Source organism: Mytilus californianus, unplaced genomic scaffold (assembly GCF_021869535.1).
Source record: "Mytilus californianus isolate M0D057914Y unplaced genomic scaffold, xbMytCali1.0.p SCAF_20, whole genome shotgun sequence".
Taxonomy (NCBI): Eukaryota; Metazoa; Mollusca; class Bivalvia; order Mytilida; family Mytilidae; genus Mytilus; species Mytilus californianus.
The window spans coordinates 6,795,780-6,814,084 of record NW_026262669.1 but is presented as its reverse complement, the minus strand read 5'-3'; the positions used below and the strand labels follow the sequence as shown (position 1 = coordinate 6,814,084).

Below are 18,305 nucleotides of genomic sequence, written 5' to 3'. Positions count from 1 at the left end.
TAGTATTACGTATTTTAAAAGAGTAAATCGATTCGGTTGCATGTAATTTCACTCTATGAAGAATGGTCTACACTCGAAAAAGTGAATTGATTCAGTCGACGACTACAATCTGAACCGAACATTATATCTATAGACTATTTTGTTTGCATTTTAAACGTATCCATCGTTACATGTTATATAGTTTTTACCACTGCATAATAGGATATGCAACTTTTGAAAACCTTGGCTATTAAATAGCAGTTAAGTATCTTTTTTTTAATTTTCAAATAATTTTATTTACTATAATTTCTACATTTGATTCCTCAAGTCTCGGTATCTTCTTTCGTTACCATTGACATTAATATAGTGCGTATCATGGCGGTCTTTGTTATATCATAAATGACTAGTTGACTTTTTCTTAATTCATATCTTCAGTCGAAATATTTTGTTAATTAATAGTTTTATTTACTAAACAGAAACACCTTGTGAAATATTGGAATGAATCAATAACTATAATTTTGAACATAAAGGGAATGCAGGCTACAAGTTATTCCTGATTATATCTGGTAAACGTCGAACTGTGTATTTTGTACATTATTTTGAACTAAATCAATTAGCAGTTTTTTAATTAGATTTGCCATTTAAAAAACACAAGGTATAACTACAGGTTGTTATAAATTTTACCTGATAATGTGTGTGTAATAATAAATTTTAATGGCGTACTATATAACGTTGATGTATAATTTAGCACATTAATTATTCTATGTTTAAACACATTATACTGTTTCTGCTGATTCTGCTGATAAACACATTAAGTCTATTTAAATCCTTCAGATTGTATTCATCGAGTATGATAACATACATTATTGCAATGAAATACATAAAAAATGCACAACGTTTCATCTATTTTAACCTGCAATTTGTGTTTGTAATAACACACTTGAATAGATTTTAAATCTTAAGATATATTATGATTTCATTTACATGAATAGGACTTTAATGAATGTGTATCTGATTTGTTTATATTTATATATGAGTTCGAATCCCAGCGAGAGAAGAACAAAAATTTGCTTCCGCAAATTAACAGATCTAACATTGTTGGGCTGTTTTTTAGACGAATTATATATACATAATGTGTTTTCAGCCTTGTATCACCATCACTGGTGATCCGATGGATAAAATCTGTCGTAGAGTTGTCACTGTTTCAGACGTACTTATAATATAATTATTTTTGTGACTGAATCCGTCATTAATATGTAAGGTCCTCTGCGATAGATAATTCAGCTGATCTGTAATATTCCATCTTCATGCCTTATATATCATGTACTGTTTTACGACGCTAGATAAAAACTGGGGAGGAAAGGTAACACCCGGCCACCGAAAGCTTGATTTTTTTATCGAGCCTAGATGGTCGAGTGGTCTAGCGCGCCGGACATAGTGCAAGACGATTTGGTGCCACGATATCTCAGTAGCATGAGTTCGAATCCCGACCAGTAAAGAACAAAATATTTGCTTCCGCAAATTTACAGATCTAACATTGTTGGGCTGTTATTTAGACGAATATACAGATAATTATAGACCTGGAAGACTTTCATTTGTTCTGTTGAAATATACAATTATAGAACTTTTAGAAGATGCACAGGTTTTTATTTGTTCTGTGTTATATACAAATATTGAATTGAAAGGAGGTGACCAGCATATCACTTCTGGTTTAACCACGGCCGTCAGGTTTTGATGGGTTTGGTGGGGGGGGGGGGGGGGGGGGGGGGGAGCGGCAGCATTCAGAGTCAATTAAGACAGGCGTCAAACTTACCGAAGCGGGTTTGGAGCTTACATCAACAATGTTGATAGGCTAGTGATAACTGTAGATGAACTATCTTAATTAACATTCCAACTGTTGACCTTTAAAACAATCATTAGAATAATAATTAGTTTCCTTTTAGTCTATAAAACAAAACATCAATGTTATGAATCTACATTTAATATTATAATAATGCCTTCTTTACAACTTCCACCGGAAGTGAATAACTTCAAACTTAGATTGCAATTATACTAGTATTTCACCTCGGGTTTCTCGTACGGTTCGTTTTGCTATATCTTTATTGTTCTATATAATTAGTTGTTAGTGATATTTGTTTATTTGGTCGTTTTCATTGTTTACCATGCAGTGTTGTCATTGTTTATTGAATTACTGTTAAATGATTATACTTGGTATCTATTCCTTATTTTTAAAGCATTGATCTTACATGTAGCTTGGATTCAAAGGTGCTAACCGTGTAGCCAGAACTGCTAACCCTCCTGAAACATCTAAAGTGTCACTCTCGACAAGTTATAAACAAGCTAGCTAATTAATTCGTTTCATATATTAACTCATTTGTAAATGAGAATTATGGTATACATTTACTCATAAACGTGTATGAATATACACTTTGTTTCATATCATGTGTATAGGTACGTTTCAAAGTTTGATGACAATTTATGGTGGCAACTTCAAAATAGTTATTTGGATATTTCGAATCCGTTAAAAATAACTTCAGACTATGCTCTTTTTATCTGTAAGAAATGTTTGTGACCCTCATATGTATTGTGTTTTTCTCTCAATTTTATATTTAGCAACGGCTAATATAACAGTAATATCAACCGTAAATCCATTTCCATTAAAACATTTTTTGAGCAGATATGATTTAATTAGACTGTAGAGTTTATTACAAATATAAACAAATAAAAATGAAAACACCTGGACTCACGAATAAAAAAAACTTATGCTATGTAAAGTATGTTGATGGACTTAAATCTTTTTAGAATCTCGTACACATCTTACTTACAATATACTATTTCCCATAGTGTGATATCTATACATACTCTTTTCATTATTAGGATAATGTTATACTTCTTTTAAATTATGAATACCAAGTCAATAATCTAGGTCAATAACCAATATCATCAATAAAACCGTACACTAGCAAATAATACAGTAGTCAATAAAATGATGTCTTATATGTAAAATATTCATAATATATTTAAATTAGAACTTACGTTTTATGTTTCACAGTTCTACCTTTAAATACACGACATACGTAAATAACCATTATTTGATTTAAATGTAGAACGTTGTTGTCATTGGTTTTTTACCTTACCTGTGTATTATACATTGAAGACGATACGCGACAAAATGGCACAGGCAGCCTCTAAAACATGTGAAATTTGTGTCAGTGCCTATGGATCCCAATACTGCTTAGAGTGTGAACAATACTTTTGTGAGAATTGTAAAACCTTTCATAAAAGACAGAAAGGAACAAAGAATCATCAGTTTCAGTCTTCCTCGGACATTATCCCGGAAGGTAAATCGAAATGTAAGGAACACAACGAAGACGTAAGTTTTGTATGCAAAACATGTAATTTAGCAGTGTGCAGTAGTTGTGTGACTGGCAGTCACACAGGGCATGCCTTTTCAAAGCTTATGGACAACATAACACAGATGAAGGAGAAGAATACAAAAGACCTGCGTAGTAAGGTACATGAGGCAACTCAAAACATTAAAACGATGGAGGAAGGTTTAAAGGCATTTGATGTGAAGGTTGAAGGAGTAGTCAAAGCTATTACAGAAGAAGGTACAAAGATAAAGGCTATGGTTGATACATGTGTCGCACAGATGATTGCATCGGTCAAGGATCAATCCAGGAAGGGAAAGGACAAATTGACAAAAATCATAGCAGATACTAAAATAGATTTGAAGGCGGGAAGCGTCTTAGAAAAGAAGAAATGTGAACTCGACAAGACACGAAACGATGGCAAATTGTTACAGTCGTTACAGAAGCTTACAGATGACATTGTAAAGCTGACGATAGAGCCTATACCCGAATTTCCGAACATACAGTATACTGCTAAGCCTGTAACAGATAACGACATCAAACAACTGTTTGGCATCTTTAAAACAAGGTAAATCCACTGAAATACCTGAGAAGAGTGTTGTTTTGTAGACTGCATTCTGTCGTCGTAATACATGCTTTAATGTAACTATATTATTTGAAAGTGACATGTATTTTTGCATAATCAAAATTCTGTTTTTAAATATCAATGTATTTCTGAATTGAATCTCATTGACAGACGCAGGGGAGACAATTCATTCAATAAAAAGATGTGGTCATTAACAATGTATTGTTAATAATGGAATAACAATGGACTCTAGTAAGTAGACATGTGGTCTATAACAATGCACATTTTAAATTGTATTCACAATGCATTCAACACTACGTAAACTTATGAAATTATTCAGGAATACTTGTTTTCAAACTGGCACAGAATATCTGTTATCCTCATTTTTAAATTTTTTTTGTTTTGATATTAAGGAATCATATGTAAATACTCCTTTTTGTTTTGACAGTGGAGTACGTACACAACATATCGGACCCAGAGAGAAAGAATTACATAAAACAAAGAGGTAGGGCAATATGTTTGTATATTTTACAGTGTTAAATTTACGCTTAAAACAATGTAAACTTTTCGTCAAATGTTTAAGTGAATTACACATTATCTTCATGTAATCCTTAATTATTATTTTTACGAAATGAAGCCCCTCTCTCCATGGTTCTGGTTAAATGTGTTTCTTATATTGTGATAACCAGTGCACCGTTTTACTGTTGACACATTTACTAGGTACATGTATGTACTTATCTTCATTACATTGTTCCGAAGTAGCAGTTTTTTAAAGCCGTATTTGTTTAATTTTCTTGATACATATTTCACCAACTCACATTTTGTTTTAAAATATTTTGTTTTGCTTAATTCACATCTTCTACAAAGTCATTTGTAATGCGTTGCATACGTTAGCAAGCACTAACTCGAGTAGGATTGCGTTCAAGTAATTAATATTGATAATGATGTTCAAACGTATAGCGTAATATATTTTCCATAGCGTTAAAATTGAGTTGTATTTAATTTTCGTAAATATACTGCTCGTTTAAATGTTTCTGCTTGTCTAGTTAAAGATTTAGAACCTATTGATACTTTAAATTTACGATATAACCATAATATTGAATGTTAAAGGCATTCATCATAATTATCCGCACTAATAAGGCAAATTGTGCACACTATATGCTAAGGACACCATACTGTTTTCAAACGACATTATCAAGTCATGGTGCGCAGTTTTCTTTTAATTGTTTATATGTAGTTTTATGTTAACTGTTGTTTGTCCTTTCGTCAAATTTCATTAGTTGCCATAGTGTTCTTCATATGTATTCGACGTATGAGTTTAAATGTCCTCTTTTATAGTTTCCACCTCTTTTTAAAATATCCTCGATTCACAAGATAATTTAAAATCGACTGTTTGCTGAAGGGTTCAACGATTTCAGCAGTAACATTCCAATTCGACGATTGATAAAGGGGTCAAAGACTCCAGCAGTCACATTAACAATCGACTGTTGATAACGCGGTCAACGACTTCAGCAGCCGCATTCAAAATCGACTTTTGATGAAAGGGTGAATGACTATAGCAGTCATATTCACAATCGACTGTTAAAAAGGGTTCAACGATTTAAGCGATCACATTCACAATCGACTGTTGATAAAGAGGTCAACGACTTCAGTAGTCACATTCACAATCGACTGTTGATCACGGGGTCAACGACTTCAGCAGTCACATTCACACTGCTGGTGAACGTTTCGTCCCCGAGGGTATCATCAGCCCAGGAGTCAGCACTCCGGTGTTGACATGAATATCAATTATATGGTCATTTGTATAAATTTCCTGTTACAAAACTTTGAATATTTCGAAAAAATAAGGATTTTCTTATTCCAGGAATAGATTACCTCAGCCGTATTTGGCACAACTTTTGGGAAATTTTGGTCCTCAATGCTCTTCAGCTTTGTACTTGTTTGGCTTTATAACTATATTGATCTGAGCGTCACTTATGAACCTTTTGTAGACAAAACGCGCGTCTGGCGTATTAAATTATAATCCTGGTACCTTTGATAACTATTCACAATCGACTTTTAATGAAAGGGTCAACGACATTAGCAGTCACATTCACAATCGACTGTTGATAAAGGGTTCAACGACTTTAGCAGTCACATTCACAATCGACTGTTGATAAAGGGGTCAACGACGTCAGTTGTCACATTCACAATCGACTGTTGATAAAGGGGTCAACAAATTCAGCAGTCACATTCACAATCGACTGTTGGTGAAGTGGTCAACGACTTTAGCAGTAACATTCACGAATAGCGAAGGAAGTTAGTAAAATTGTTTCGTTTGTATATTTTCATTGAATGAACTTAACAGAACACTACCAGTTATTTTTTTAATGTTTGGAATAATCGTATATATCACAATTCTATATTAATATTCTTGTAATGGTTAGAAAATATATCAAATAACACCATCACTAACTTAATCCAAATTTCATATTGTATTTTTAGAAATTTACCTGTGACGTCACTTTTTGTGGCGTTGATACATTCGTGTGACGCCAAGTTCATTATTCTAGTGTACTGTATTTGTGTTCTGTCGTAAATTAATTTTAAGGTGTTCGTTGTTATTCTGTAGTTAACATGTTGGGATGGGCTATTGTATTTTTTGTTTATGTATTTCTATGTCCTGGATGTTATTGCATTTATTTGTACTTTATTCCTGTCACGTAATGTTGTCATTTTAGCGGTATTTTTAACATTGCTATATAAGCGGAAGGTTTGGCTAGCCATAACACCAGGTTTGACCCAACGTTTTTTCTTAAAGTGTCCTGTACCAAGTCAGGAATATGGCAATTGTTATCACATGGTCTGTTTGTATGTATGTTGGCGTTTGTTTTTGTAACAGTTTAGTGTTTCTGTTGTTCCGTTTTGTTTCCTCCCATAGTTTGTGTGTTTTCCTCTCTTTTGGTTTGTGACCCGGATTTGTTTCAGTTAAATCGATTTATGACTATTGAACAGCGGTATACTACTATTGCCTTTATATATAGCTTTTTCAACTAAACTGTTCTGCATATTGTTAAATCTAAAGACTTTATCAGTTCATGCGACTTTTTTGTTGTAAGAAAGACGGGGAAAAGGAGGGAAAAGTATATGCACAATTCTATAAGGATTTTGGATATAGATGAGAATGTCATTAATTCATTGCTACCTTGTGTTTAAATTGTCAACTTAAAAAGAGTTTAATTTTATTTTAATCAATTGTGTTGTTTATTACAGTGATTACGAACAGGATACGAAACCAAAAGAGGAAGGAAAATACATGTACAGATGTATCTGGTGTGGGTAAGTTCCTTAATATTGTTTTGATGGGTATGACGTAGATATGTATATTTATATTATATTAGCAATATACACTACAAACCAGAAAAAATCTGAAATGGCCTACATCTTAACTCGACTGTAGTGATTTTTACTCGACCAGTCTGACTTGGTGTGAAACTTACTTGATATTACTGGAGCGTAGTCTGAACTTATACTCTACCAGTACTGAACCATTTTATATGTGTCTGAACTATTCTCGTTCAAGTCTGAACCATGCTCGACCTAGTCTGAACCATACTCGACCAAGACTTAACCAACCTTTTTCTGTATCTCTCTTTTGTATTTCATCAATTAAGGAACTTTTTTTAACAACAGCTATTCTCCTTGGCTAGAAATTTGAACAAAAATTTGAAATCCAAAATGTATTTAATATAGCATTGAAACTAAAATTTCACAATAAACATAATATAATCATTAACACCATATTCATCAACACTTATACATATATATATATTTGTGGTCTAGAGCGCTGGACACAGCGCAGGCGGTGTTGTCACGATATCCCAAAATCATGAGTTCGAATCCAGGCGAAGGAAGAACAACAATTTGCTTCTGCAAATTTGCAGATTTAACATTGTTGTGCTGATATTAGAGTAATTATGAATATAATATGTGTTTTCAGCCGTGCATCACCTTCACTGGTGATCCTATAGATGTATCTGTCGTAGAGTTGTCACTTGTTAAGACGTACTTATCAAATATATTTGTAATAATTTCTGTGAATACATCTTACGATCCTTTACGACAGATAATTTAGCTAATCTGCAATCAATTCCATCTTCATGCCGAATATATCATGCACTGTGTTACAACTCTAGATTCTACTGACGAGGAAAGGTAACACTAGGCCACCGAAAGCTGAATGTTTAGTTCAGTCTATGTGGCTCTGTGGTCTAGAGCGCTGTACACAGTGCAGGTGGTGTTGTCACGATATCCTAATAACATGAGTTCGAATCCCGCCGAGGGAAGAACAAAAATTTGCTTCCGCAAATTTGCAGATTTAACATTATTGTGCTGGTATTTAGAGTAATTATGTATATATATATACAATGAATATAACCTTTGAAATAAAAATAAAACAAGATGACCAAAGAAAATTACTTCTGGTAGGATTAAAAAAATATCATGTAATAAATTAAGTTTTCTGTTAAATAAATTTGTATATACATAATGTCATGTTCACTTTGCACAATGTACATAAAAAAAACTAGAACTTTCAACCATTATTCAAATACATATCTTAAATGTTATTCAAAATATTTTGAATGTTTCAGATATATTTTATGATTACTGGAAAATTTTCAACACTAACTTAAGCCTGGTATAAATGTATGGTGTCGAGTTTAGTTTATAACGCAGTGGACTTTTTTTTATTGTATATAGCGTAACTTACTGAATTAAAAAAATGAATGTTTTGTAAAATGAAGAATTAAATATTATTGAAGTTCCATAGCAATCCCTGATAGCCTTTTAAAAAAGGAATTGTGTTCGATTTGATTTTTGATTTTTTGGTGTTTTAACGCCACTTTTAAGCACCGCTTTTGGGCTATTTCGTGGCGGTCAGTTTTTATATGTGGAGGAAGCCGGAGTGCACAGAGAAAACCACCGACCTTCGATAGGAAAACTGACAATCCTAGTCAATTAAGATTGGAGTCGAGTGCACCTGCACGAGCGGGGTTCGAACTCACAACCTCAGTGTTGACTGGCTAGTGGTTACAGTAGTAACTACTTAGACCACTCGGCCACCGAGGCCCCAAATTAAGTTTTGTCAAAATTAAAGACATTGGATAAAAGAAGAACTTTAATAAGGTTAAATTACCTTTGTACATGTGTATTTTACAGGTAAAAAGAAAACCCTATTTTCTTAAACTCGTGTATTAATATCTAGTGAATTCAAAAGGCCTTGTGATTTAAGTTTTACAGGATGTTGTTTAATTTTCAATGGATGTTATTTAAAATGTATTACTCTCTGACAACGTCTGATCTTTTTAATAAGTGTGCCCCAAGCAGGAGGTATTACTCTATAGTTTATCCCTTTTCAAAAGAACAATTTTAATCATTTCATATATGTATATATATCCCAACATTCGCGTGTGCCATCAGTGATATGAATGGACGTATATTAGTTACTTGGATACCAAACTTTTCAAAATAACTAAGGTCCTACAAATAAAATACTCATATCTTGGTAAAACATTACAGTTTTTGTCGATAATTCCAGAACAACATTAAACAACTTAACCACAATCCTCAATAATGAACGGCAAATCGTACACACATTAATCATATTTTAACAGTGAACTGTATTTTCTACGATACGACATTTGCCTTTTTTTCGACGGTTATGTTACAGATATTTAAAACACTAAACAGCCTCATAATTGATAACAAAATGTTCAATAGAAGCATTATGCATAGCTCTCAATGCAGCGAATACTTATCAATTTAGACATTTTACGTTTGTATTAAATTTTAGATACTCATATTTGCTGAGTCAATCAACACCTAAGAGACATTAATTGTCGTAATACACGTCTGAAAAAGTAATGCCGTTAATGTTATCATAATAATGTTATCCTTGTCCATAACGGTTTTGAATGGTTAACTCACAATATAATTCAGCAATAGGTGGTAAAATGAAGTAAATCAACCACATTTTATTCGAAACCATTTGTTTTGCTTTGGAAATGTTATCTGAGTAAACGACAACACATCTATCAGTATGTTTGTTTGTGAATCTGTCACTTATACATGTGAAACTGACACCATTGATCTGTTTCGTCTTTCAGAAAGGAAGAGAAATCTGATTAGTAAGTATTATCTACGTTTATTGTAAGTGACAAATAGTCAAAACAGTCATTTACTACAGACATGGTTTTGAAATATATTTAAACACTAGGCTCGTTCGGATAATAGCCACCCCGTAACTATAGGCTAACTATTTAACAATGACCATTAAATACAGACAACTTTGATACACAACCTTTATGATACAGATTACCATGATTCAGATTTGTTTATGTGCTCCGTTCATTCAGTTCAATGTTCAGGTGTTTGACTAGGTTTTTTTAGATTCCATTTCCTCTATTATCTTATTTAAACCAGAAATTTAATAACTAAATCATGACTTTCATGATAGAGGATTACTGATAACACAGAAGACATTGATCCAAATACTAATGTTAGTGGCATCCCTTAAACATGTTAAATGGCTTTTCGGACGCGATCATAGTGGCATTCCTGAAATGGCTTTGTGGACCCGATCATAGCTTGGTTGACATATTTGAAATATTTGTATTTCATATAACTATGAATATGTTTCGCTTGTCATACCAACAATCTTTCCTATTTTACCACAAAAGACTTACAATGGATATTGTCATGACCAACACGACGGATGCTAGGTCTTAGTTTTCTTTGTATAGTTTTGTTATTGTTGTTTGTCCTTTTGTCGTTTATTTTTTTTGACATGGTGTTGTCTGTTTTTGTTTGACTTGAGATTTTCCAATGCCCCCTTGTAGCTTGTTTAAAATGTCTTTTAGAAAAATGAACAATTGACATCTAATATACTGATAATGAACAATAAAACTAGGATCCCATCTGAATAAGTCGATATCAACCGCATGTTATACGTTTTCAAATTTAACTGTCAGACCGATGTTGTTTTTTATTATGTCGTCAACCTGTCTGCAATACATTAAGAAATACTTTATATGAAATTTTAAACAAAACGCATTGTTGTCTTGATTGAAACATTATAAATATTCAAAATTGTAATGTTTCTTCTTAATATTTGCAATAATACATACATATATCAAATGTTTCCTCTTAACCTGTATCAATATTTGAATTCTACAGAAAAGAAACAATCCATTGAAACAATTACACCAGTGAAGTCCAAGTTTAACGTAACGTTGTTTTATTTTTATTTTATTCAGGATGGATCATGAGTTCAAAGTTAAGTTGTCCGCTTTTGTTTCTAAATAATTTTTGCATTTGTTTGCAAAAACTTTAATTGCCAAAAAACGTTTTAACTAACTTTTTTTTAATCTGTCGGCTGGTATTATTCAATAACAAAACAATTCTTGCTTTTTATATGAAGTAAAAACCCACATATCTATTGAAGCAATCATAACGTTCGTGAAAAAAGTAGAATTGTGAGATGTGTTGCACACATTAAAACCTGGTTTTACAAGTTGAATATTCATTGTATAACTGGCTATAGGGAATAGGTTTTCTCATTGTAAAAGGCCGTACAGCGACCTATAATTTTTATCCACGTCATTATATCGATGATGTTTTGTAATTCAATAACTCACATTTCAGCGAGTGCTTACACCTCATATACCGAAAGTAGCAGATCTGCTTTATATGAAGATTTTTTTTCAAAATTGACACTCTCTAGAATCTATGACAAACGATTCGACATTACAGAAGTTCACGGATTGGTTGATCTATTCGATGGTTCTCAACTTACTAACAACATATTTTGGTTGTCTTAGAACTTTGTATATAAGAATAGTCGTCTGGTCTTTAAATTTACCGATTGTGTCGTATTCCCGATAGTGATGTTTTGACTAAGTATGGACTGGCATTGTAAGTGATGCAGGCATATCAGGTATCATTTGTCCCAGTGACACACTTCGACTAGCTCCTGTACTTTTCAAAAAATTGTGCAGAATGTATCTTTGTTCCAAATAAAGAAATACTAAGCATGAGTAAAGTTTTATCCTGTCCAGTACTACAGACAAAATTTCACATTTCATTGGATATTAGATAATAACCATCACTGTAAGTTAACCAATCAAATGTCCACCCTTTTCTTTCCTGTTTACAAACTTAAGAAACCATGTTACCTAAAGTTTCCAAAATATTTTATAGAAACACCAAATAAAAAAAGGATGGTGCTTTGAAACACCCAAGATATATGTTGATGACTCAGATTGTTTTTACTGCAATGAAATGTAGGATTAATTTCCTACAACTGTCAAGATCAAGGAAATATTTTTCGACCCTTTTTCGTATGCAAGGGATGTGACGTACTATGATTTGGTGGTATTGCACCTTTATTCCCCCCAAAATGCAGTTTCAACTTTAAAGCCATAAACACTTCAAAACAATATTTTGATCATATTTTTTTTTTAAACTGATGAAGTGGTGTTTTTTTATATTTATTAAATCTTGTATTTTTATTTTTATTTTTCAGTCCATTGTAAGTGTTTTGTACCAAACAGATAAGTATACAGTAAATTGTGTATGTGGTGTTTTTATTAAAATTAGGAAAATATAAAATTTTCAGTAGATAAAGACGCAATTACATAGAAGTAAAAATACAACCTATTCGTATATGAGAAACATAGAGATATTGTCGTTCTTCAAATAATACATACGCCATAAGTAACAACCCTTTCGATTTAGTTAATGTAAAATGTCAGGCAGAACGAATGCGTCAAATCATATTTTGATTGATACGGTATTTTGTTCAAAAAAATACTTTTAAAAGGAGAAGGTAATATTGAGATCGTATTGTTATTAACACATTTTGTTTTTATACTTTTAAGATTATTTCAAAACGTCTAATCAAATACAGGTGAACATTTAGATAAATGTATCCACGTAAATAATGAATAGGTTTTTTGTAACTTATTTTAAAAATGTATCCTAAATTACAACTTGAATATTTTCTGATCAACCTTTTCTTATGCTAAACACATACAGCTTATGCACTTTTGTCAGGTTGAATTAATTGGTATATAAATAAAGGCAACAGTAGTATACCGCTGTTCGAAACTCATAAATCGATAGAGATAAAAACAAATCCGGGTTACAAACTAAAACTGAGGGAAACGCATCAAATATAAGAGGAGAACAACGACACAACAAAAACACAACACCAAAATGTAACATACATCGTTTTCAAAGTTTATTTCCACAAGATAAAAGATGTGTATTTGAAATAACCACACGTATTCGGAACGCGTTTTGTGTTCGTGCTGGCCAACAAAGCAACCAACAACATTGTATTGGTACGACGTAAACACTACACCAACTTTTTTGAAGAATGAAACTATTATTTTGGTCTAGATTCAAGGCCTTAGTGTCCATACAGAGTCAACTCGTAGACAATCATACCGTTACCGCATCTCAGCTTTGGCCTTCTTTTGAAAATTTGAATGCCTTATTGTGAGTTCGCCCTCACATATATAAATAACCATTCAAATGACGATAAATAGAAAACAATATCATTACTATAGTTATAGTTAATATAGTTATGTCGTATATAATGCTCATAAATAGACAAACGATCCATGTAAACGTATGGTTTTCCTGAATAAAAATAATCTTAAAGGTCACCATTTACCTTTGGAATGAATAACATTAATTTTGTTTCAAACATTTAATACGTAACTAAACATCCTCTTCATTTCATCACTAGTGGATTGTTGTCTCTTTGGTAATCATACCACACCTTGTTATTCATATAGTTATTGTTATCCATAACACGTACGGTCATATATCTTATCGAAATCTATAGTTAAGCACAGTATATGATCATGCTTTTCGCAGACAGTTAATGCCATTTTTACACTTAATAGTCGATTTGTATTTTGTAAATAAATCGCGTGCCTGCTTTACCTAATTATAATACAGGTGTCCTGGTGTTTTTAAAATAACTTGTTTTATGCGAGTGTGGTGGATATTTCGTTCCTTAAAGTATCACCAGTCCAGAAGACAGTACTCTTGTTTTGAATTGAAATATTATTGATACGGTCATTTTATAAACTAACTGTTTACAAAGTGTATTTAATGCTCTAAAGACTTTTTACTTGGCCGTATAGGTCTCACCTTTTTGTAATATTTGTTTAAAAATGCTCTTCGATTTTGTATTTGAATGGAACTCCAACGAGGCGTATGATATAAACAAAGATTGCGTCTGGCGTATGAAATTATAATTCTTGTAACTCCACTGAATATTTTCATAAGGTATAGGTTTTTGCTCAAAACTATATGGTGAGCTGTAATGTTTCACATTTTTGTGTTTTTGTCTGTGGAATTGTCCCGGATATGAACGTTCATTTGTCATATTTGCGATAAATTTAATTAGTTAGATATAAGAAGATGTGGTATGAGTGCCAATGAGACAACTCTCCATCCAAGTCAAAATTTATAAAAGTAAACCATTATAGGTCACAGTACGGTCTTCAACAAGGAGACTTGGCTCACACCGTACAGTAAGCTATAAAGGGCCCCAACAAATTAGTAGTGTAAACCCATTCAAACGGGAAAACCAACGGTCTAATCTATATAATAAACGAGAAACGAGAAACACTTATGAACCACATCAACAAACGACAACTACTGAACATCAGATTCCTGACTTAGGCCAGGTGCAAACAAATGCAGCGGGTTTAAACGTTTTAATGGTACCAAACCTTCACCCTTTTTCTGGAACAATAGTGTAACATCACAACATAGAAAGAAATACTATAAAATATCAACTGAAATAGCTTAACTCAATCAAAGGACATATTAACACCATTGAACATACACTGAACAAATAAATTTGACCTATGACACAATGTAAATACAAAATAAATAAACTAAGGGAAGCATAATCAAAGTAGCATGTTATATCGGTAAGAAATGTTAAACAATTAAAGAAAAACAATATGCTCGAACAAAAATACCATCCATTTGCAATAACTTTAAACACAGGTAAATGAAAATAATTTTGTTGTTAGGTATACCTGTACAGTACCAATAGAGAAAGGAAATATTTTTACAAAATAAATAATTTTGAATACAAAATAAATAAACTAAGGGAAGAATAATAAAAGTAACATGTTATATCGGTAAGAAATGTTAAACAATTGAAGAAAAACAATATGCTCGAACAAAAATACCATCCATTTGCAATAACTTTAAACACAGGTAAATGAAAATAATTTTGTTGTTAGGTATACGTGTACAGAACCAATAGAGAAAGGAAATATGATTACAAAATAAATAATTTTGATGTTCATAGTACGAAGTGAAAATTTATAGTTATACCAAACACTTATTAAAGCTGGTATATAGACCAGATATAACCCTGAATAACATTAAATAACAAAAAAAGCAATACAATTAGTATCAACAGGTCAAATAAACAAGAAAGTACGATTTGAGAGTACTCGCAGTTACTGACAGCTAATTAAAAGCCAAAACAATTAATAATAAAAAATCATGCATCAAAGACTAAAATCAACTAAAACTCATCCCGGGGATTTAGTATTTTAACGTCATGGACAGTCAAAGAAGACATGACTAGTGCAATGCCCAATATAAATGTATCGACAGACAGTAGGATAGTTAGGAGTTTAACCTCTTTATAGATCTAAACGAACATGGGTGTGTCTTTATACATCCCACTTGAAAAAAATACAAATTTAGTTATGTTTTAATTTGCTGATGACACAATCGATATTAGTGCCAATGTAAACTATATTCAAAGATCCAATTACAACATTGGTAAGATAACCTTTACTAATAAGCCTGTTTAAAGGTTCGATGAGTTTACACGGATCACATAGTGATTTCCGTGCTTTAAGTACAATATTACCGTAAAATTTAGGATGTGGAATACCGTTTTTAATCAGTTTTCTACAAGTAAAGCCACATTTACTAATCAAATCTTTGTATCTATGAAAGAACTTAGCAAATGTTTTACGTAATTAATGGTAACGAAATCCTTGATTTAATAATTTACCAGTGATGCATTGATTACGTTCGTTAAAATCTATGACATCACTTCACACACGGGCATAACGAACGAGTTGGGATATATATGCACCGTATGATGAAGACAAAGGAACATCGCCGTCTAAAAAAGGAAAATTAACAATAGGGAATGAAAAATCGTCTCTTTTGTCGTAAATTTTCGTATGGAGTTTTCCTTTAGAGATTGAAATGTCCAAATCCAGAAAAGGACAACTACTGCTGTTTATGTTAGATTTAGTTAAAGTAAGTTCTATTGGGTAAATTTCGGTAGTATATTAAGAGAACTCTGGATTATTTAACGAAAAAAATATCATCAAGATAACGGAAGGTATTGTTGAATGTATCAACCAAATGTAACAATGACGTGTCTTTACTGAGTTTGGTCATAAACTGATATACCTATTTACAGTTTTGTATCATAAACTGAACAGACATACATTCCAATGTGTGAATGGAAATGTAAATAAACTTCAAACTTAACTGGTTGAAAACAAACGAGGAAATTTATTTGGTCACTGTTTGAAAATGTAACTAATCAGAATAATGATTTCTGTTATTTGATGGAAACATCTAAATAATGTATACTATACTTGAAACCTTAGGTGTTACTGTTTGACGTAAACTTTTCTAGTCGGTGAACAATCGGTGACGCGAACTTGACTTTTCAATGACGGATCGTTGATCGATAAAATGAAGCTTTTTTGACTCATCTCACAGATTTTATCTGGTAGTTATCGTGACAATCGTCATGGATCGATCAGTCAATTAATTGTATGCACGGATCGGCGAATACATATCTGACTTAACTTCTTATGTGAAACGAACTCCGCAGTACATGCGATAAACACGGACCTCTTAGAAAACTCTAATACCTGAAAATGTGTATCCAACTTGTCGCAAAAACATAAGACAAAAATAAATAAATGACTTTAAATGCGATATATCTGATTGCTTCATTATTGGTTCTTTTAATTTTCTGCTAAATACATAACAATATAGGAGAATAATAGCATGCTCAGAATGTTTCTATACCACTTAAAAGAGATAAAAAGATATCATTTGAAATTAGTACCCTATTTAGCAGTCATGCATTTTAATGCCACTAGTTGAATTAGTTTTCACAAAATGCAAATGATATAACAGTAAAGATAATTATAGCCTTAAGAGTTGATTAGGAGTCCATTTTGTCTTTATTCTAGTATAAATCTGTCATTGGTATCAGTACTTTTGTTCAACAGGATGGGTTCTTTGTCGTAAAATATGATAAATGTAAATAATAAGTTAGTAGCATTTTGTTTAAATTGTTTAAAAATTGCCATATTTCGTCTTTTATATGAAAATAAATGAACTTTTATATTCAGTCAGTCATTTCAAATGCCTCTAGATGAGTTGCTTTTTTTATATAAATTGTGATTAGGCTAAGGGTATAGATGCTAACACTTATGTTGGTGTTAAATAAGAGTGCAACAATTTCTATATTCTAATGAAAACATGAACTGCCATTGTTTTTTAGTACTTTTTGTACATCAGGTTAGAATGTTTTTCGTAAAATATGATGAATATCAGAAAAAAAATACACACATTTTGTTCGCATTGTTTATACATGTCAATGTTTCTTCTTTTATAAAACAGTTATGCACTGCTGTTTGCAATCAGATATTCCTAATGCTTCTGGATAATTAATTATGAGAACACAGTTGTCTAAACTTTTGTTTTTGTGCAATACGAATGCAATTTTTGTTTTGTTTAACTGGAATTCATGAACAACCATTTAATTTTTGTACTTTTTGTACATTACAATGGGTTGTTTTTCATAAAATATAATGAATATATGCAATACATTGCAAACATTTTGAACACATTGTTTAAAAATGTCAATATTTCTTCTTTTTATAAAAAAATAATGCACTGTTGTTTGCAATTAGGTATTTTTATGCCTCTATATGGGTTATTGTTTGGCTTTTTTTTGGAATAAACTAAGATTGCAGATGATTAAACTTACGTGTGTGTTGAATAAGAGCTAAATTATTTCTTTATTTTGATGAAAATCATGAACCACCATTGGTTTTAAGTACTTTTTGAACATCAAGATAGGTTGTGTTTCGTAAATTATGATGATTATAACGGATAAGCTAGTAAAATTTTGTTTGTATTGTTTTAAAATACCCATATTTCTTCTTTTTTTTCATGAAAATAAATGCACGTTTATTCGCAAATCAACATTTCAACCGCCTTTTGATGAGTAACTTTTATGATGAGTGGATACACGAAGA

At 31.9% G+C, this 18,305-nt stretch overlaps 1 protein-coding gene across 1 annotated transcript; it reads left to right on the top strand.

Moving 5' to 3' along the window:
* Positions 1-3,065: 3,065 nt before the first annotated feature.
* LOC127731821 (tripartite motif-containing protein 46-like) lies at positions 3,066-10,083 on the top strand. The gene is made up of 4 exons (XM_052240660.1): positions 3,066-3,918; positions 4,364-4,420; positions 7,168-7,233; positions 10,062-10,083. The coding sequence occupies exons 1-4, from the start codon at positions 3,152-3,154 to the stop codon at positions 10,081-10,083; spliced, it is 912 nt and encodes a 303-aa protein (XP_052096620.1). The 5' UTR covers positions 3,066-3,151.
* The last annotated feature ends 8,222 nt before the right edge of the window (positions 10,084-18,305 follow it).